Source organism: Pipistrellus kuhlii, unplaced genomic scaffold (assembly GCF_014108245.1).
Source record: "Pipistrellus kuhlii isolate mPipKuh1 unplaced genomic scaffold, mPipKuh1.p scaffold_m20_p_3, whole genome shotgun sequence".
Lineage (NCBI taxonomy): Eukaryota > Metazoa > Chordata > Mammalia > Chiroptera > Vespertilionidae > Pipistrellus > Pipistrellus kuhlii.
The window spans coordinates 177534981-177557921 of record NW_023425529.1 but is presented as its reverse complement, the minus strand read 5'-3'; the positions used below and the strand labels follow the sequence as shown (position 1 = coordinate 177557921).

The window sequence follows — 22941 nt, the reverse complement described above, 5'->3', positions numbered from 1 at the left end:
ATCTTGTAGAATCATCTCGTATCAGCATGATGAATGCACCTCATTCTTTCTCATAGTTGCACACTATTTCATTTAATATGCACTTATGACATGCAAATCTATAAATACATGTATTGGGATATTACTATCCCAGTAAAGTTTTAGATAAAAGCTTTGAGTTATTTCTATGTTTCCCTCTGAACATTATAGCTTTGTCAGCACTTGCCTCGCACACTTACCAACACTGTATACTACAGAACCACTCTGTCTTTTCAATCTGGCAAATGAAAGGACTTTTGTCATTATTGCTTTATTGCATTTTTAAACATTTATTTTTCTAAAAAATGTCTACTCAATCCCAATTATTAATAAAAAAAATCTGTATTTATTTAGATCCTTTTTCTATCCTCGTCTTGTCTTTTCTTGTGTTCATAAACACGTGCCCTTCTCTTCCTTTACAAGACTGACACAACTTATCTTTTCCAGAGAACTTTTATAATAATGTTTGCACTTTCTCTGAGCACTGTATACTAATATGCATAAAGTCACAATTATATATTCCTCAGTTTAAGACGTGTCAAAAAACTGATTGTGATATAAAGAGAATTATAAAGATATGCCAAGTAAAGAGAATTATATTTTTGCAGTGAGTTTCATCTTAAAATATTTCACAGAATTTAAGATGTGACTCATTGCAAGACATACCATTATTTTATGACTTATTTATAAAGAAAAGAAAAAGTAACTAGGCTTTCTTATCACTAAAACTAGAGGCCCAGTGCATGAAAACTCATGCACTGGAGGGGGGTTCCCTCAGCCCAGCCTGCCCCCTCTCAGTCCGGGAGCCCTCAGGGGTGGGAGGCAACCCGGCAATCAGGGGAAGGTGACGCCCCCATCACACCTCTGCTGCTGCCACTGCCAGCAACACAAGCCTCGGCCAGCCCTGGAGACCTGAGCCTCAGGAGGCCCTGGGCAGCTGGGCAACCGCCATCCAAGGCTTGCCTGTGCCTTGGGCTTGCCCTGGGTGACTGGGGGCTGAGGGGACTGGGACCAGAGGTAGGTGCGTGGAGCAGCCAGACCATCTACTGCCCTGGTGCAGCTGAGGGAACTGGGTGCTGCCATCTTTGAGGGCATGGCAGTCAATTAGCAAATTCCCTCCTTATTGGCAGTGGGTGCTGCCATCTTTGTAAGGGTCTGATGGTCAATTAGCATATTCTTTCTTTATTACATAGGATTTTTATTGTATACTTATTCAATATTACACAATTGGTATTTTTATTTCCTTTGGAAGTAATAGCAGTATATAAAAATGTTAATTTATTGTATGGCTATAAAGAGTAGGGTAGTGAATTTTGAAAACTAGTAAATTTATGAGTCATCTTGATAAGATGATGTCTACAAAAGAACCAAAATTAGTACCAAAGGGGCTCTGTTGGTTTAACTATTATTATTATTTATTTTTTATATTTTATTGATTTTTTACAGAGAGGAAGAGAGAGGGATAGAGAGTTAGAAACATCGATGAGAGAGAATCATCTATTAGCTGCCTGTTGTACACTCCCTACTGGGGATGTGCCTGCAACCAAGGTACATGCTCTTGACCAGAATCGAACCTGGGACCTTTCAGTCCGCAGGTCAACGCTCTATCTACTGAGCCAAACCTGTTTTGGCTGGTTTAGTTATTTTAAGCCATTTAAGCAATCAGTTCTGTAAAGCAAAACTGATACTCCGTAAATTTTCTGGAAGCTTCTCAGTACCAGTGACCACATTATACAAAGTATCAATGCCTATTTTATATTTTGAGAGGCTTTATGGCTCTGTGATTTGTTTACCTACAGAAGTGTTGTGATTAATTTCACTGGCAGGTAGTATGAGAGCAGTGGGTGTGAGACCAATGGAGGTTTGGTAAACAAAAAACAGTTCCGTCGTTTGGAGGTGACAATTTTTTAGAAAAGACATTAGTCCACAGATAAACATAAAAGCAAGGTACTAAGTTTCTTGATTCAGGCATATTTATTTTCAGATAATATAAGAATGTAAGGTTGCTTTACATCTTTCCAAAGAATAATTTGTAGAAGGAAATTCTGAGAATACTAGCATAAATGTATTTAGTATATTACTATTTTCAAAGCACTTAAAATTTTTCATTTGATATAGACAACAATCAAAAGATTTTTTTTTTTACCTCTCATTTTAATTAGAGGGTTAAAGTTCATGAGTGATAATATGTAGGGAATCATTGTAATTTACTATTCTTTTCCATTTTAATTGACCAGAATATTTTATTTATTCCAATTTTAATATTATGCTATAGTCTTATAAACAAATGAATATCCATTCACTCTGATAAGCAATTATGAATAAAGATCACAATGTAGTATTCCTTGGGAGAATGACAGAATTATAAATAATTTTAATGAGCTATATTTAGTTTTTAATGTACATTTTAGGACGTTCCTAAATGGCAATTTTTCCATGTATGCAAGATAATATAACTTATAGTAAAAGATAAAAGTAAACTGCATTTTTCAATTATTTTAGATAGCAAATAATGTTGATTTAGGTAAGGTAACATAGATCAGGATATGTTAAATGAGTGAATAGGCATTTTCATTTAGTCCATCAATTGAATCAAACTTGAAAGAAGGTGAAATTAAATTATTATACTACATAGAATCCTCACATTTATGAATCACATTGCTACATTAATGTAATAAATAATATCGATGAAGAATGTAAAAAGGTAAATACATGGTCAATGCTAATAACATTTTCTTGGATATAGCATTACTATTATAAATAGGCTGATGCACAGCTATCAATTTCACATTTAATAACTTATAAAAACAAAGTCAGTATTTCTTGTTTTCATATGCAAAAGCAAGGCAATAGCTGGAGTGTGTACAAATGACAGTAAATACATCTTGGAAAAGAAGATAAATGAATATATCTTATACATATAATATATTAACATTTTAATTTTAATTTATTGTTCTACTTTTGTTGTATAGTAATCTTTTATAAACTAAACTTTTCAATTGAACAGATTTCCATTAAGTACTATCAAATTTTCTCCATGTGAAAATCGAATGTTGTTATTTCTTAACAGTTTTTCTTTTCTCTTTTAAGACAGACTTTGAAATAATGAAGTACATTACATTATTCATTATTACTATTTGTTATCACTTTTGCAGGTGGTCCTTTTGCAAGAAACAAAATATTAACTTCTACCTAATATTTACATAAGTCCTTAAACCATTTTATATTAGTCTTTTACATTTGAATGTTATAGACATTTATTAACAATGAGCAATAAGTTACAAATTATAAGATATGATTTTTAGATAAACAAAAATAGATTCAGAGACAAATGGAGGTGGGGGGTTAGAGAGCAACCAAAGGGCTTGTAAGCATGCATATTAGCATGCCCAATGGGCACAGACACTGGGGCGGTGGGGGCTTGCCTGGGTGGAATGGTTGGGATGGGGGGTCAATTGGGGAAAAAGGAGACATATGTAAAACTTAAGATACTTAAAAAAAGACATGATTTTTACTAGTGCTATTAACATACACCATCTGTAATCAGGAGCAGCATCATGTTAAAACAGTAATGACAATGACGGTGACTAATGCTACAGCTACCACTATTCTACCTCCAATACAGGACTTTTTTTGAGGAAAAACCTACATTTTAAATTTCTTTACTGTATACATAAAAGAATACTAGACATTCTTCAAAAAACAAGACCTTCAAAAAAGTTTATATGACTCAAATAATACCTTGTTAACTTAGTAGTTTTAACAGATAAAAGTACAGTGTAAATCATCGTATTGTATAGTATTTTAATTTCTATTTGTTTTTCAGGACATTTTCAATGTAACTGAACATCATATAAATAATAGGGATTTATCAACAATTCTCAGGCCCTAATTTAAATCTTAAGAAATATTCACTTTCTTAAAATAAGTTCACAGTCTAAAACCAAAGATAATATGCCATTGTTCATTTTTAAATGATCTAGATTCCAGGAATCATACATTATTTTGAAGTTAGGCAAATTTGTAGTAAATTTTAAAATATTTAAAATACATTCTTATATAGTCAGTGGAAGTATCTATGTACTTCTGAAAGGAATGAAAAAGTGCAAAGTTCAGTAAATCAAGGCAAAAGCTTAACCTGATAATATACAGCATTTGTAGTTAGTAAGAAGATAAAGTTTATCTGTCTTATATTCAAGAATCCAGTTCAAGAAAAAATATAATCAGCATTTCACCTTTTCCTTCATTTCTGCAAGTTTCTGACCTTCATTTCTCTGAAATCACTGCTTCTTGCATTTGTTATGTAGATAAATTCTTTAAACTTTGCTTTAAAGTACCTAATTGAAAATATAAGCAATATTTATTTAGCATGAAATTTATAGGTGATGACATTAATAAAACATTATTATGATAATAATATGAAACAGTAAGGCACATAATAAAAACACCGAACAGGAAATATAAGGATAAAAAAAAAAAGACTTTAATCATAAAACATTTTCTTTAATTTAAAAGTTCAGTGTTTTGTTTAGTAACTTGTCTAGTCTTCAGTCCTTTCAAGGTCTAGAAAAAATGTAGTCCTTTTTGTCTATGGTTCTATGAAGTACAGCTTAGAATCAATAGCGTCAGAGTGACAACATGACAAATTAGTTGAGTACACTACCTATGTGCACATATAAATGGTATGGTCCTGTTTTTTAATGTTCAGTTAAGTTCCTACAGGGCAGGATCAAGTCTTTAAAACAGAGATTAGGAAGAAGGTTTGTTAGCTGTCACAACACTTACACCTCAGATGAATGATTAGCCTACTTGCCACTAAACAGTTTAGACCAGCATTTCCCAGGATTTCCCATAAGACATTAGGCCTCAAAGCTACTTTGCAAAACACAGAATACTATCATTTTCTTTTAGAGACACAAATGCATAAGATCCCCTAAGTTCTAAGGAGGAAGGAACCTATTTAACTATGTTTATTACATTTCTCTAACTTACTTGACTAAACCTTTAAAATAATATGCATCAATATCGCTTGGAACAATTTTGGTAATACTGCTATATAACAAACATAAATGTTTCCAGCTTGAGAAAAACAGCAAAAATATACTTTTGCAATTAAAGACCTACTTAACTGTAATCCATAATGGACCAAAATTTTATAGGTACAGGTGACTTATAGAAAAGAACAAATCCCTCATTTTGGAGATCAGTAACAAGTATGAGACATTTCTTTGGGTTGAAATAAATTGAATGAACCTCCTGTACCTTCCTCACCTATGGCATTCTACAGGGATAGTTTAGAAAACAATAAACAAGGTGACTATGCCATGAGACAGAATGAGGTTCAAACCCGGTTTGTGACTAACTAGCGCATGTTATCTTGGCAAATGACTCATTGAGCCTCTATTTTCTCAGCCGTTAAATGGGATATGTGTGAGGATTAAATGAGAGTCTACACGTGAAAGAAAACCTCAAATAGTGCCAAGCACCTAAAATAACTATGTAAAAATTAGCTGCTATTATTGTAACAGACATTGGTAATCATGATCCTAAAAAATATTCCTTAGGTGTTAGTGACTCTACATTATAAAAGTAGAATATGAAGTTATTTTGTGTCTACGCAGATACAAAGTTGCAGGTTAAACAGAATCATTTTTAATCAAGACATTCCAAAAGAATTCCAATCAGATGAGTATTTAAATCCAGTTTATTTCACAATTTAATAAAGGCAAAGCAGTTCTTTGTTATAATGATTAATTCATCAAATGAATTACTAAATAAAATCAAGTTACTAAAATAAAATCATTAACAGAGTAATTCTAAGTTTGAATTAGTAAGCTAAAAAATTAAAAATAAAAGGTATTTCTCTTAGTTATTTCCTAAATGTCATAGCAAAAAAATAAATCATGACCTTTTCTTTATTGTTATTGAACAATTTCAGACAGAGAAGCTAACATACTTATCTGCTATGCAGTTCCTTCTTCAGACAGGATTTGAAAGTGGGATACTTCTGAACTGTTTTATAACCCTGTGGTACAGAGAATTAAAAAATGTAAAAGTCAATGAAATGTTACGGGGCCACAAATATGCAATAAATAAAGCAAAAAATTAAAAAACACGCAACATTTAAGAGAAAAATGCGCATCAGAGGTTTATAAGCATAGTTTATATTTTAATTTGTTATTGCTACTCTAAAATTTCTGAGGAAGAATAAATGATTTTCAATACATGCTCTTTCAGGTCCTTTTGCCATAATTTCAAATGTTAATGACTGGCCGCTAGGTGGCAGTTAAGTACATAGTATTGTTACCAAGACAGCTTGGATTTTAAAAAATCATTAAAAAGGTTTAAAAATATTGTCTATGATGAATCTTGATTTTATTGTATATATAACTTTTTCTCTTTTTAAATGTATAATACTTAGGGATATTCTTACCAAAGAGGGATAGCTGCATATTCTAGCTGTTAATAGAAATATTTTTTTCTTTTCCCATTTTTGGCACCATCTACAAATATGCTACATGTGTAAACATTTATTGATTCATGCTATATTTCGTTGTTTAAAACATACTTGAGAATAAAATCACTGAAATTTTCATATTATTTTACAGGGTAAGATGTTAACAGGAAGAATGGTTCAACAGACAAAAAATATTTTTACTTTAACTTCTATATTAAAAGTGCTGAATATACGGTGACTTAAATAAGCATCTCAGTTGCCTACTGGAGAGCTGCATCATATAAAATGAGAAATAGTGGTATTCCTTTGTATACTAAGAAGTTTGATAGCAAGTGAGTAGATGAATTAATAAAAAAATATTTGGTAACACTTGCTCCCACAAACTGGGATAAAGACATTGAACTACTTGATTATGAAATTAAGTTGTTAATATTCAAACTGATTTTATATTTAAAAAAGCATTGTCTTTTATCACTTCAAATTGTTTCTGAAAGTAGGTGGGGCCTTACATTTTTCTTTTCAAGTATAACATTTTATGTTTATATCTTGAAAAATGTATATGAATTGTTTCTGAAACTTAGGTGGATTTTTCCCCCCTTTCAGTTAAAAAAAAATAGTATCAATAGGTTTGAAATGTATAGGTTTACCCGGAATCCTCTATGGAGTCTGTCTTTCATAATTCCAATAAATTCTTTATAACTTAGTTGATCATCTTTGTCAACATCAAAAATCTTGAAGACTGTGTTCACTAAATGTGGTGAAAGTTTGAGACCAGTAGCCACATAGACGGCACGCTTAAATTCATCTAGATAAATGTTACAGAAAAGGAGTAAGCCATTATTATTCTTATAAAATGTATTAATTACTACAAAGATTATAAAATACTTTTTTTTCTAAACATGGCTCATGATCTTATGATTTTCCATTAATCATACTATCTTTTAGGAAACAAAAATTTTTGGTAATTTTTAAAATTTATCTTTATTATTAAAAGTATTAGATGTCTCCCCCCCACCTCCCACCCCCCTGCACAGGCCTTCATCACACTATTGTCTGTATCCAATGCATATATGTATGTAAATTCTTTGGCTAATCTTATCCCACCCACTCCCACCCCCACCCTTCCCCCACCTTCCCTCTGTTGTCAGTCTGTTCCATGCTTCTATGTCTCTAGATCTATTCTGTTCATAATTTTATTTTGTTCATTAGACTCCATGTATGAGTGAGATCAGGTGATACCAGTCTTTCTCTGTCTGGCTTATTTTGCTTAGCATAATACTCTCCAGGTCCCTCCAGGCTGTCTCAAAGGGTAAGAGAGCCTTCTTTTTTACAGCTGCATATAATCCCATGGTGTAAAAGTACCACATCTTTTTAATCCAACTTTTGTAGTTTTAATTTAAAGGACCAAGAATAGCTGTATTTTAGTTTAATAATGCATTCATAGTCAGTGACTGTTTAATGAGCACTCACTATCAGTGACAGAGAGTTTGGAGGTTACTAAGATGGTAAGTTCTCTTACAGTCCCAATAGGAGATAAGACATCTGCCCAAGTAACCATACACAGGACTACACAAAAGTACCAACAAAGCACGGTGACAATCTGGAAATGAGTGATTACTTCTGTCTGTAGTGCGGAGTAGGGAACGGAGAGAGAAGCACAGTGATTAGGAAAAGCTGCGATTCTGTATCTGAGCTGAGCCCCCAGGAGAGAAGATTTCAGCTTGCAGAGATGAGAGAAATGGCAGATGAGATGACATGCACAAAGGATGGAGGGGGCAGGAGGGTGTAAAGAACCAGGAGAGTGTGGACATGTAAGAGCTGGAGAAGCTCTGTGCAGGGACTTTGAAGTGAGGAACCTGTATGTTCTTCAACAGGCAGCTGGGGAACTAGAGAATTTTCCATGGCAGGCATGTCAGAGAAAGGCTAGTCTGTGTTTTCGAAAGATTATTCTGTGAGTTGTGTAGGAAATATCAGAGAGGGATGTGGGTATTAGCAGGAACACCCGGTCCTTTGAAGAGGTAATAACAACCTGAATTAAGGTGCTAGTAGTGACAACAGAAAGTAAGAGATAGATATATTCCTAGCCCCTGCAAGGGTACACAATTGATTTTTTCCAGTTCCCACTTCCACAAAGTGAAACAGTAACTGTGCATTCTGAACCAGACTTTTTTTTTCTTCGGTGGCTGATTAGTAGTTTTATCATGGTAGTAAATGCTTGTCTGGAATGGCTGGGTTCCTTCATGAAAACGGGTTCAATTAAGAAGATACCCTATTTGAACATCTAGAATAGACCAAAGATAAAATGACAAATTTTCAGGTTTTTCTTCCTCAATGAATAAATTAGTGAAGCCATCTGAGGGACTCACTCTCCATGCTTTTGGGAGAGAGATAATTATCATTAGCGCTCATGACTGCAGTTTGGCTTCTCCCTGGAGCTTGGCAATAAAACAGTAAGTTCTGTCCCCTTAGACTACATTTGGAAAATGGATTACGACAGACACAGGTCAAATCATCTTAAACACATGAATAGAAAGTCCTTGTACAGCAAGAATATTTAGAAAGGATATTGCCATGAGGGAAGAAGGGAAAGTAGTTATAGCCATGGAATTCGAGAAAGGAACTTAACTTGTACCTACAGAGAAAGAAAGAGCTTGTTCTGAGGTCACCAGTACTGAGGTCCATGACAGTTGAATTTTTTTTTTTTTTTTTGCAAAACTGACATTCAATTTTACAAACCATTCTTAAAACATGGTTAATGTGAGTCCATAGCTAAGAGGGGGCCTTTGTTGGCTAAATTCAGGTTTCTGAGCCACAGGGATTGTGGGCAATATGCATCATCCTGTGATGATGGCTGAGGCACGACTAGCTGGCTCTTCTACAAGTAGAAACACAACCTTCAATGTCATGAGGTGTCTTTCTCTTTGAACTTTTACAAACATCAATAGCTTTCCCCCATAGTAAGAAATGAAGGGCAATAACATTTTTTATTTATTTATTGAACTTATTGGGGTGAGATTGGTTAATAAGATTATATAGGTTCTAGGTGTATGATTCTATAATACATCATCTGTATATTACATATACAGATATTTAGCCTATTTCCCTAAACTCTGCTTAGGGAAAACAGATTTCCCATTGAAGGACACAACAAATTTCCAGGCAACTTATGGCTAATATGCTATTATATCTAATTATTTTGATGTCAAAGTCTTTGAAACAATGCAGGGTTATTTCTTGCTTTTAATTTTGAAAGATTATTACTTACCTTGCCCTACAGAACGACTTGCAAAGTTGTACATATTCAAGGCGATTGCAAAATCTTCTAGGTTGTTCAAAAACTGGAAAAATGACCTGAATTCATCAAATGTGATGCCCTACATTGAGAGAATATATGTAAATAGATTTTAGTGTGGCCACATTTATTAAAATAAGTACCCACACTTATTAGAAAGAAACAGACTAAGCACGTGCAATATATCTTGCGAGTGAACATTTCTAGGGCACATTCTGAAACCTTTCTCCAGATGGAATGTAAAATTCACTCACATTTTTTTCTACTTAGCAGTGTTGCTACCATTAGGAATGTTAGTTGAAAATATTTTAAAAATATTCTCATATCAGCACAAAGTTCCAAAAAATTGCTACAATCAAGATGGATAGGAAAGCTTCTATTTTGAAAACTCTTGCATAGCAGGCCTCAATTTTTTTAAACCCTTAAAGTAAAGATGATGATGAAGGGAAAACGAAGAGTTTTAAATAGACACCTAAAAGAAAGTTGCCACCGTACAAATACTCATGAAATATAATTTAACATTGTCTGATGGTCATCACTATCTTTATAGTGACAATGAAAATAAGCCAACAGTAGTGAATTTTCACTTGCTCCTGCTGCGAGGGCAGGCCAGCACAGCAGGAGGAAGCACGGAGACTGGACATACAACTCTGGAGGCCTGATGCTGGGCTTGGTGTGGGGTCATGGACAGGACTCTGGAATGTCATTTATGTAAGCTACGATTAGTGCCACCCCTATTACTTGACTTAAACAGGGAAGTTATTTAAAATAAATACCACATATTTCAGATAATACAAATTTGGGCAACAAGAGCTTCCTTTAGCCGAAGCCGGTTTGGCTCAGTGTAGAGCGTCGGCCTGCGGACTGAAAGGTCCCAGGTTTGATCCCGGTCAAGGGCATGTACATTGGTTGTGGGCACATCCCTGGTAGGGGGTGTGCAAGAGGCAGCTCGTCGATGTTTCTCTCTCATCGATGTTTCTAGCTCTCTATCTCTCTCCCTTCCTCTCTGTAAAAAATCAATAAAATATATTTAAAAAAAAAGAGCTTCCTTTAATTAATGTGTTCTACTCAGTAAATTAACGTGACTGAAAGGAAAAGTAAACCGAAAGAGCAGAGGGCTAAGAGCTTAGGCCTAACCAATTCTGACCTGAATGTAGGGGGAGGCATACTAACAAGGCTGCACTGGAAAGCTAGGGACAGAACCAGAAGAGTCTATTTTCATACAAGCCAACTACTGACTAAGTGGTTTATTATCAAGATAATATTTATTATCAATTTATTATCAAAATAAGAACAAAGTTTTATATACATTATTCCCACTTTAATTACAATCCCTCTTTATTTTCAAGGCGAATCCTCACTGTCTTTTCCCTTCACATTTTTCTTTCTCTTTTTTCTTACATTCAGGGTTGGCTGTTCCAAGCCTGAATTCTGCTTGTGACCCACCCCCACCTGTCATTTTTCCAGAGAGGACCATTCCAACCAATTAGGGAGACGAGCCCGAGGGGTTAGTCCTGCTGTGGAGAGCTTGTTGCCAGGGAAACTGGTCACTGCTCGGGCTCTGAATCAGTGCTGCTGCGGCCAGATGCCACAGCAGCAGTCTCTGTCTCAGGGTGACATGCTAATTGCTGGTAAAGGTGAAAAACAGGAGGATGGGATATTTTTAAAGCAAATTGTAAGTATACCCTAGTAAATGTCAATACTTTCATGGAGAATACTATATTATCTTCTTCCTGGATCTGGGCATTTAAGAAAACTTATATCAGTTCTCTGGCTAACCACTAAGACAATGGAACATAATTATTAGCAAACGGACACGACAAAGAATACAAATGAATTGTGGAAGAGAATCTCATTTCCAGAGTTACTACATTATAATATTTAAATGTTTAGTTTTTAGCAAAAATTACAATGAGTATGAAGACTTAGAAAAAGTTAAGTCAACAGAAACCATCCCTGAGGAAGTTCAGACACTGGAATAAAAAGAAAAAGACTTTGTACAAATTGTCCTAAATATGCTCAAAAGAGCTAAAGGAAACCATGAACAAAGAACTAAAGGAAATCAGGAAAACTATCTATTAACAAAATAATGAAACAGAAATTGTAAAAGAAGAAACAAACAACAAAAATTCTGGAGCTGAAAAGTTTAAGTAACAGAAATGAAAAACTGACTAGAGGTTCAAAAGTAGATTTGAGAGGGTAGAAGAAAGAGACAATGAATTTAAAGACAGAACAATTGAAATTATTCAATCTGAAGAGCAGAAAGAAAAAAGAATGAAGAAAAATGCAGTCTAAGGAATCTGGGGACACCATCAAGTGTATCAATATACACATTACTAGGGGCCTGCTGCAGTGATTGTTAAGGCAGATTGTTAAGTCACTATAGTGGGAAATCATAACGTCTCCACTGTTAATTCCTCCCTAACTAGCAAGTGCCTTCACCAGTTTGAGCCTTAGTTTTCTTGACTGTTCAAGGAGGGGACTAAATAGGTGATCGCTTTAAGATGCTTTCAGGCTCTGACATCCCGGGATCTTTTCCCCCCATTGCCAAAGTTCATCATATTACAGTTAACTGCCTAGCACTCTCAAAGGGTTTTATCATCAAATTTGGGAGATCATTGGAGAGATTCACTGTTGTTGTTTTTTTGTTGTTGTTTGTTGTGTTATCAAAGATACCATTTACTGGTCAGCAGCAATATGAAAGGGCCCAAGTCAGGATCAGGTTTCCCTTACCTTCCTCAGCACTGCAGGATTCTTTAAGACTCTAAAAATACCCTAGTAATTTGACATAGTATAATTTCAATATTTATTTTTAGGGAAGTGTCTATGAATCAAAAAAAATTCAGTTTAGCATGTAAAACTGATAAGAGGCCCCTAATTGAGAGATTATGTAAAACTAAAGGCCAAATACATCAAGTCCTTTTTTCTCCTGGAGAATTGTTAGCACTGTCAGGAGGTATCCATTTTAAACAAAGTCAAACTATTTGCAAGTCTTTCTTGGATAGATTACCTTGATCCTTCTACAAACACAAATAGAAGGCAATATATCCAAAACATCCCATGCTTGAAGGAGTGCTTGTAACACCAGTTCTATTTGGTTGCAACGATGCATTCAAATGCCACTAGATAATGCACAACTGCACAGAATTGCTGACAAAACACTTGCCACTAAACAAATAGACAACCAGTTGTTCCAGGTCCTTAACCATTCATGCCATCCAAACTCTTTGAAAAACCTCACTTCAACTGCTGATAAGATCATTCACTCATCAATGGCCATCTTCAAATGACCTTTTACTAAGGATGTTATAGAAAGGAATCAAGTGTGACTGATGACAATATAAACTGCTTTGTATGAGGTAATGTTTATATAGAAGTCAAAGCATATAGTTCAGCAGAATTCTCTTGAAAAATGATATTTGTAATTTGAATAAAGCAACTGTTAACAAGCTTACGGGTTTTTAGCATATCTAACAAAAATATGAATACCTACCCAGAATTTTAAATTAAGCCATTTTTAAAAAAATTTAGCCGAAAACTTAGGACACATAGGAAAAAAAAATATCCAGAGTAACTATTAATGCACAGAGCAAAAGAACAAAGGAAAATATATTTATAAATTTATATATTTATAAACTTATATAATTACAATATGTAATAAAGTGAAAATAGGGGATTAAATACCTTTTCTTCAGCTATATTGTAACGCACATTTTCCAAAAATACGGATGTATTTTCCACATTTGTATATCGTAAAAGAATATGAGCAAAATCTTCTTCGCTGATGGTATTCATTCCATTAGAGTAGGAAAGGAATTCTATTTCTAAAACTTCTGTTTGGAGGTTATCCATGAACCTATGACAAGAATGTATGAAGAATGAACAAGATAAATGGAGAGTGTTGGTGTAACAGATGGCACTCAGCCTCTCAGCGCTTTGGCTTCCTCATCAGTAAAATGGGGATAACAAAAACCCTTGCAGGGCAGTGATGAGATGAGTTAATGTGTCCTGTCTAATATTTCTGAATGTAGAGGAAATCAAAATCCAGATGTCCACACATTTTTAATCATTCAGTAATTTCCTATCATTCTTATCAATAAAACCACTGGAATGAAGGAACTGATAAGTGGAAGACATAGTATCTCCAATTAAGATGAAAGCAGAGAAAAGGTTTCACTGCACTAGGTGTTTCTGACTTTAGCATGTTAACATTTTTTCAACACAATTACAAAAATTAAGCCCACCTATAAAAATCTTCAAAGTTGAGCTCAGCTTTTCCTTTCTTTCCAAAAAAGTGTACAAGAAGTGTGGTATCTGTTACCAAACTCATAATGTCATCAGCACGCTTAAAAAAAAAAAAAATCACAATTTAAAGGTTAGATGCAGTGAGCAAACAGAATAAAGATACCCAATAACTCTCAAAGAATCTTATCAACATATAATTATCTAGGATATAAATATATTAACATTAGAATGAAAGGTATAAGGCTATATTAATAAATGCCATTACAGTTAAAAAGAAGTTCAAAATTAGAAAATATAAATATGAACAAAACCTATCTTTATCATCAAAAAACTTTAAAGATATTTGATTATATATTTTAGGAAGTTTCCTACCTCAAATTATGCAAAAAAGGTACCCATATTTTAAATTACCTAAAACAGTTGAACTCTTTTAGTAATCGTCTAAATATTTTATTTTTACTTAAGTAATTTATAGTGGAATTTTCTTAACTTAAAAATCTTTTATTAGGATGTTCAAAATAGATAAAGTCTCAGATGTATTGAACATATGGGGCTGACAAAAAAGTGGTCTCAAGCTTTACAAAAGAACTTAAACCATAATATTTTTTTTACTGTATTCCATATTTATGATAATTTAGGTAGGAGATAGTATAATTTGAAGGAGAAACTACAGCAGTAATACTTTGAAATTTATATCTCCTACAGTTTTTTCAAAGAAAAGTCTTGCATTTTTTGAAAAATTCCAGAGGGTATTTCCTTTCCCATTCAACTTGATAAACCAAGTTCCAACAAGTGTATTCTTAAAACAGCTTAATTATATAGTCCTTATAAAGTTCAATGGCTTATGGAAAATCTTCATTATTTCCTTTTATGTAGCTTTATAGGTTTTTCCTTTCTTTCCCTTGCTTCCGTCCCTCCCTTCTCCTCCTCCCCTCCCTCCATTCTTCCCACCTTCTACTTCTGTTCCAGTCCCTTCCTTCTTTATTTGGCCATTAACTCATATCTCTTAGAAATTCAGGTAAAAAATGATAAATTTCACATAATTGTACCTTTCTCATGTATTATCCTGCAAATTAAGAGTTATATAATAACTACCATTTTCTCTATTAAAAGGGACATATTTGAAATGTATTACTTCTCAGCCAGAACCCTGACATTAGTCAACAGAGCGGCAAAACTGGGGCTCGCAAGCCCCATGTGGCTTGTGAGCAGCAGTTTGCCAACCACTGAACTAGGGTATCCATCTAGAATAGGGGTGTCGAACTCAATCAGAGAAGGGGCCAAAATCTAAAATCCAGCCTAAATCGCGGGCCGAATGGTTTACTGAACAGTCATAAACTGTCATTGTGATGGAAATGCAGCAGAGTGCAGTGATGACAGCGCGGTGCGGGCCACATTGCAAGGCCTGGCGGGACGGATTTGGCCCGCGGGCCTTGTGTTTGACACATGTGATCTAGAAGCTAAAAAAACAGAACGTGGGAGGGACAAAATAGGTCAGAGGAGGCGGGTTGTGTTTTAGAAAGCTGTTTACTTCCCAAGTAGTGTTGTGAGCGAATACAATGAAGCACAGGAGTCAGAGTCTGGCTTTGAGTCCTGACCATTTTCCTTATTAGTTTAAGTGACTGTGGTGAAGTCAGTCTCTTTAGGATATTATCCTCAGGAATAACAAAAGTATCCTATATATTAAAAGCGTAGTGTGCAAATTGTCCCCTTGACTGGGAGTTTGTCCTGGAGTTTGACCAGGGGGAATCCAGGGGAAGGGAGAGAGGCCCTGGTCAGCAGCCTTTAGGGACCCTATCAGTGCACAGATTTCATGCACTGGGCCTCTAGTCTACTATAAAGGATTATTGCATTAGGTAACACATGTAAATCATTTAGCACTTTAATTGGCACATTATAAAGGCCCAATAAGTATTAGCTACTTTTATTTTGGCTAAATCAATGTATTTTAAGAAGTTCAGATAAAAAAGATGATAATGTTGAAGCTTACTGCAAAAAAAAATATTTTTACGTGGTACACTTAAACTTATTGAAACTACACATATAATAGTATATAGATCTGAAAAAAAGATGCCTTAAAATGAGAGGTTACAGGAAGACCAAAAGTTAGTGAACTCAGATAACATAATTATGGAATGCTTTCTCTAGTGCTGTGCTGTTCTTTACCTTGAGACCTAACACACGGGAATAGGATGGCTTTGTCTTACACAGGTTTAAATAATGACCTCATTCAGGCAGTTTTTCTCATGCCCACAGAACACAGCAGATCTTCATTTACAGTCTTTCATCATGAAAATCTTATTAGACTTAGGTTGCACTTATCCAGATAATCCAGAGCCACAGAGGCATAAGTAAAAGTTTGACATTAGAGAGAAAAATTAGAAAATGGGAATGGTGAAAAGTGCCCCCCTTCAATGAAATGGAGTACTGTTGGGAGTCACTGAAAACTACACCAGAGTCCTTGGTATCCTAACAGTGTTATATAACTTGCATCACAGGAGGGCTGGGACAAAAATAGAGATTTCATCCCTTTGATTCTTGTGCTCATTGTTAAACTAAAATGAATTCAGGTGTTTTCATAAGAAAGCAAGAAACTGCCACAAAAGAATCCCAGGGGTCATTTACATGGAAGGCCATTATCTAACTTTGTTTTGATGAAAACATATTTTAAATGGTTTCATAAAAAATGAAATAAATTAGTAAATTTGCATAAAATAAAAATATCAAACTGTTAAAATAAAGAGTTTTAAGGATATCATTTCAACATATTTTTACTGATTCCAATCTTATCAAGCTCTGTCCCAGGGCTGGAGGATTGTTGGCAGAGGTTCTGAATAATCTATTGAAATTTATTAAGGATGAATAAAGTTTAAAGCAAACAAAAATTTTTTAATTTCATCTATAAAACTCAAAATGGTTTTTAAAATTTTGTATTCAGACTGTTCTCAATAATTGTTTGAGAGGCTTACATAAATGTATTACCTATTGTTTTGATTAGAAAGTGGCATATTAATTTTCATTATAATATGGATTTACTATAATCAAAAATCACCTATTGTTACCTACAATATTTGAAGAAAAGTGCTTATCTCAAGATTTACATTTTAAATATATAAGAAACAAAGAAATACAAATAGATTTCTAAGCTTTCTTTCTGAACCAATTTGAATCCTGAAATATTGATACTATAAACAATTCAGTGTTATACCAGCATCAGTAGTAACCTATGAGGAATTAGAATGATTTGTAACTTAACCATAGTTCATTCTGTATCCTCTCTAATATGGGAAGGTGGTAACAGACAATCCTCAAATAATCATTTTCTTTTGGAAGATAGCTTGTTTTGTTTTCTTCTTTTTCTTTTCTACTTTCTCTTCTCCATAAGATTTACTTTCATGATACTTGAATCTAGGAGCTTATGATTATAGTGAGGATTGGCTACAGCCAACAGTGTGCTGGTAAACTGGCTCTCCTGGACAAAAAGCCCAATGGATAGTGTTTGCCCATTTGTATGATATTAATACTCCCATCATGGTCACTTTCAAGGTACCAACGAGATTTAACAGGATGATGAGTTAGGAAGAGCTGTGCAGAATTAGCTGTGAGAAGCCAAAAAGCCAGCTCCAGCCCACATCCGAGTAATAAACACCTTCAAAAGAACCTATATCATTTAGCACCTTCGAGTGTATGTAAAATTTGCCTGGTCTTCTGATACTAAACCTCCAGGATATAAATTAAATTCAGCATCTAATGAACAGATTGTGTCGAATCGAGAATTTCTAGGAGAGTTAAATGAGATTAAAGATGGGCTGGAGGCTGAGAGGTGGACAGACTAGTATGGGGAGGGACAACAGTGACACGACTTGGCTAGAAGCGAGGCCATAGAACCTCGAAGGGCTGGTGTCCCGAATGGCTCTTACTTTTAGACTCTGGAAAGTAAAGGCTCACAGTGGTGCCTTTGCTTTGTGCCTGCACAAATGATCACAGAATTAAGCACTTCCAATGTGTGTCTGCACAGCTGATTAAAGTTAATTAAGCACCTCTAAATGATCTATAAGTAGAATGTCTGTTACCACTTTATGCCTAAAAATATTTCAAATTTAAAAGGTAATTTAAAAAGAGTAATTGCTCACCATAATTATACCATATTGATATATCAAACACAGTTTAGAAATAGGGGAAAGCTTTATTTCTTTGGGGATTTTAAAATTGAGCACAACTGACAAAAAAATCGAACATTTCTAAGCGTTTGGTCTAGTCATGTAACACTGTATATGTAAATAGCAAATTATACCCAATCCAGTTTACTCTCTAGATATTTTTAGGTGTAATCTTTAAAAGTCAAACCTTAGAAAAAGAAACAAGAAACCAACTTTTCAAAGAAAAAACTAAAGAGAGATATATCTGTTAGTATTTACTGGAAAGTCCTATGTGGTAAGATGATAGTAATCTCTAAAAAAGTTCTTTAAAAAAACTCAATAGAGCCGAGACCGGTTTGGCTCAATGGATAGAGCGTCGGCTTGGGGACTGAAAGGTCCCGGGTTCGATTCCGGTCAAGGGCATGTACCTTGGTTGCGGGCATATCCCCAGTAGGGGGTGTGCAAGAGGCAGCTGATCGATGACTCTTTCTCATCGATGTTTCTAACTCTATATCTCTCTCCCTTCCTCTCTGTACAAAATCAATATAATATATTAAAAAAAAAAAATCTCAATAGAAACCATAACATAACTCCTGGCCATGTAGCTCAGTTAGTTAAAGCAATGTCCTGATATGCCAAGGTTGTAGGTCCCATCACTGATCAGGACACAAAGATGTATGAACTGATGAATGCATAAATAAATGGGTCTGTTGTTAACTGATGCTTGTCTCTCAAGTCAATAAGAAAAAGGTTTGAAGAACATAAATTACTGTTTAATCTACAAGACACAGCCCTTCTTTTAAAATGACAAATCCCTATGAACAGTGGCATAATCAGGGCAGGGTGGTGGGAGCAGTCTGAGCGCAGCAATAAGGTGTCTCCATAAAATTCAAAACCAGCATGAATAACAGTCAGTGTGCTTTTTATTTCCCATGCACTGAACAATGTCAGGAGGAAATGTTCTCCCTTCCTTGACTGCTCCTACCACACCAGCTCCACACTAAGCTACTCTCTACTGATAATTAGGAAATTTAATTGTTTAAATGTTGCGTAACTCTAGCAATTAGCTATCTTTTACCAAAGTTAAGTTTCATCATTTCATGAAATATTGCAAGTTAAAAGGTGAGAAGAATCTGTGAAACTATAAAACAGCATTTTCAAATTGTCTAAAAGTGATCCATAAGTTAGAAATAACAATAGTTCCTTTTAATTAAGTTGGAAAGTCATGTTTTCTACAAGCAAGTGGATTTAATGTAGATATAGGTGACCTTGTAATCTCTGCCAGCACAGCTGACATACTCAAATACACCACTTACACAGAGAAATTATTGCTTTACTGGAGGAAAGGAAAAACATAAAAGATATCTTTGGTTCCATCATTGTGACTCTAAAATAAAACGAGGATGAGATGAACAAAATGGCAAACAGTACAACGACCTGGTCGAGGTCTAATTATACCTCTGCGAGGTCTGAAAAGAGTGCTTGGCTTGTGTTACGTCTCAGTGTATCCCAGTAGCTTCTGGAGACAAGTTCCTCAGCATCTGGTCTAAGTACCTGTAGAAGTTTTAAGAAGCACAGCTGAAATCTAAAGGGTAGTCACAAAGGATGGCAATTTATACACTTTAAATCTTTTCTACCCAACCTTGAAAAGAAAACACATTAGCTTACCTCCTTTTGTTTTCTGCTGCACACAACAGTATTATATTACACTGCTGGTAAACCCTGGGTATTTTCAAAGGTGTAATGGTATATAACCACTCTTTCTAAGGACAATGTGGCTTTGTCAAGAAGAATCATATTCTTCCCCCTTCCCCCATGCCCTTCTACTGAAACATGCGTAACTTCTAAGAAAGTGTGAAATGAAAATTTTACTCATGCCTGATGTGAAGTCAATTCATTTGTAGACGATCTGGGGAATTTTGTAGCAACCAATAAAAACCATGATTAATTTAGAAATAAATTATTGTTGGCTGGCATATATGGTGGTAGTGCATCAAAGGATCAAAATAACCTGTCCACACTTTAGGGAAATAAAATTTAAACTAATCTGAAATTGTCAAGAAGAGATAAGGCAGTTTACTCAGAGTTCCTCAGAAATTTGATAGGTGTGTCTGTTGTGAATAGATAAGGTACTTGCTATTACCAGAAGGAGAGAACACTAGCTTCGACCTCAGTATTGGCTAGTCTGGAGAAAAGGATATCTAGACTAAGAAGTGTAGTCTAATCTTCATATGAAAATGCAGAACTACAAGCTTAGGAGTCTATAAAGACTCAAAAATATTTAAATGTAAGTTTCTGTCCAGATTTACCAGGGAAGGCTTCCCACGTTCTTGGGCTTGGAATTTCTTTGATTCTCATGGAAAGAAAATGCAGCACGGTACACTTAGGAGTAGCAGCTGATGACTTTTATTTATGTGTGTATGTGTGTTAATTTTTAAAAGTCTGATGCCACTAATAAAATTATAACGCATCTGAGGATTATTTCAAAGATCTAAGTTTCAATTCATTATTTACTTGAAAACACTGCCTATTGCCCGTATTTGAATAAAATCTTCAAATATGTTAATAGTATAGTATTATTCAGCAGCAGTCATGTATACTAGTATAACAAAGACATATTTATTACCATAAGTGTAAATTTAGCCATATGACATTTTGCTTATCACCACTTTTAAGAGTCTCATGCTCTACCGACTGAGCTAGCCGGGCGAGACTGCTTATCACCCCTTTTAAGAACCAAACAAGCTTTAACTGAAATTATAAGTGAAATAAGTAAAATGAGCTGAATATAGAGCTAACATAGTTCACTTTCTTTTATGTAGGTATGCTAGAACCTCAATAAAGGGTAGCCAGATTAAATACTGTACAAATATTATCCAAACATTTTGAACATGGGTATACTTTTAAATTGTAACTCAGAAGGTTAATATATGATAAAGAAAAGGAAGATTAAATCTATCAAGCTAGAAAACAAGACTTAAATATATTATTCTTCGGAGGGTTACAAGGATGACTTGCTTTGTGAAGCCCCTTCCCTACTTCCAAACACTTGTCAACACCACACACACACACACACACACACACACACACACACATTAATGACATTAGAAAAATATTTACAACCTATTAAGGGATAAAATCAATTTTATAAACTTTACTGAAATGGATCTCTACAGAAAAAACATATTTCCTGTGCATAGAAAAGAGGTAAGTGTACTCCAGTACACTGATTATCTCTGAATGGTGGCATTAGGATATTTTTTATTTTCTCCTTTTAGTGTTGCTATATTTTACACTTAGGTCAGCTGAGAAAGACAAGTGGGAGGTACGACTGTTCTGTTTATTTGGATGACTGCTGGGGGGAGGGGGGAATAAAACAGAGAAAGATAGTGAAGGCTTATACGACCAGTTATAGATTCATCAATCAGGATAATGTATCATTTAAAAAAAAAATATATATATATATATATATTTTATTGATTTTTTTTTACGGAGAGGAAGGGAAAGGGACAGAGAGTTAGAAACATCGATGAGAGAGAAACATCGATCAGCTGCCTCCTGCACACCCTCCACTGGGGATGTGGCCAAAAACAAGGTACATGCCCTTGCTCAGAATCAAACCTGGGACCCTTCAGTTTGCAGGCCAAAGCTCTATCTGGTTAGGGCAAGGATAATACAATATATCACCTTTTAAAACAAAATAAAGGTCTTATTTAGAACATAATAATAATAATCCTCCTGCAGAAAGCTTTCCAACTTTTTATTTAGCTTCAGGTTAAATTTTGCTAGAATATACAATGGAATAACTGCAGTAAAGTCTTTTAAAATTATGAAGTTTCTGAAGGAAGGGGCAATGTTTTCATAGCAACTACTATCATGCCTTGTGTTAAATAAAGATATGGTATGCAATTACAGGGAAATATGGCTTATATATTAGTGCTTTTCCTGGCACAGTCATAGATTTCTATATGTATGTCTATTCAGGAGCCAATATTTAATGACTTAATTGATGGTTTGGATGATGTAATTAAGAGTAAATTTTCATAACATGCAGAACTAGTAGAAATCTTTAATACCAGAAAAATATAATACTTAAAATAAACGTAAGGTAGCCATAAAAATTAGAATAGATTTTAATAGCAAGAAATGCAAAGTAAACACAAAATCAGAACATACACATACAGGCTAAGGAAAGACTGATAGGGGAATATGCCCAATAAAACTGAGTTCTGTGATTATAAAACAGATATAATGTTACGATATGTAAATAGTAGAAAAACTGGCAAAGAATTTCTTCAGTCTTAGTGCCTCTGATGATTGTGAGCTTTAGGCCTTCTTACCAGAGACTAAGGTAGTTATACAACTTTGTTAAAAGAAGTAAAAGACAGATAGTTCAGTGAATATTCAAGAATAAAAGTAAATAATCTTCATATTTGAGAGGTTCAATAAATTTCATAACAGGTAATAGTAAAAAAAATTTACTATATAATTATAAAATACCAAAGGCAAAAAATCTTAAAAGTAGCGAGAAAGAAAACAAGATGATTTACACAAGAATAATAACTAGACTTAGAACTGACTTTTCAATGTCAATGGAAGCCAGAAGACCAGAATCTACATTAATAAAAGAGAAACATGCAAATTGACTGTACCTCTGCTACACACACACACAAAGCCATGCCCACCAGCCAATTAGAAACGAGTATGCAAATTAACCCAACAAATATGGCGGTGGCCAAGGGGCTGGAGCAAATAGGAGGCTTGGGATTCCCTGGCAATGGAGGAATCCA

At 34.6% G+C, this 22941-nt stretch overlaps 1 protein-coding gene across 2 annotated transcripts in view; it reads right to left on the bottom strand.

Moving 5' to 3' along the window:
• Positions 1–1973: 1973 nt before the first annotated feature.
• The window catches only part of MICU3 (mitochondrial calcium uptake family member 3), a 61186-nt gene continuing 40218 nt past the window's right edge, over positions 1974–22941 (bottom strand). For both annotated transcript variants that reach the window (XM_036457540.2, XM_036457538.2), the window contains 7 exons: positions 19610–19705; positions 14012–14112; positions 13452–13623; positions 9741–9849; positions 7123–7280; positions 5975–6043; positions 1974–4355 (listed from right to left, as the gene is read on the bottom strand). In XM_036457540.2, coding sequence (XP_036313433.1) covers positions 5975–6043; positions 7123–7280; positions 9741–9849; positions 13452–13623; positions 14012–14112; positions 19610–19705 — 705 coding nt within the window. In that variant the 3' untranslated portion in view covers positions 1974–4355. The remainder of the gene's footprint in view (positions 4356–5974; positions 6044–7122; positions 7281–9740; positions 9850–13451; positions 13624–14011; positions 14113–19609; positions 19706–22941) is intronic.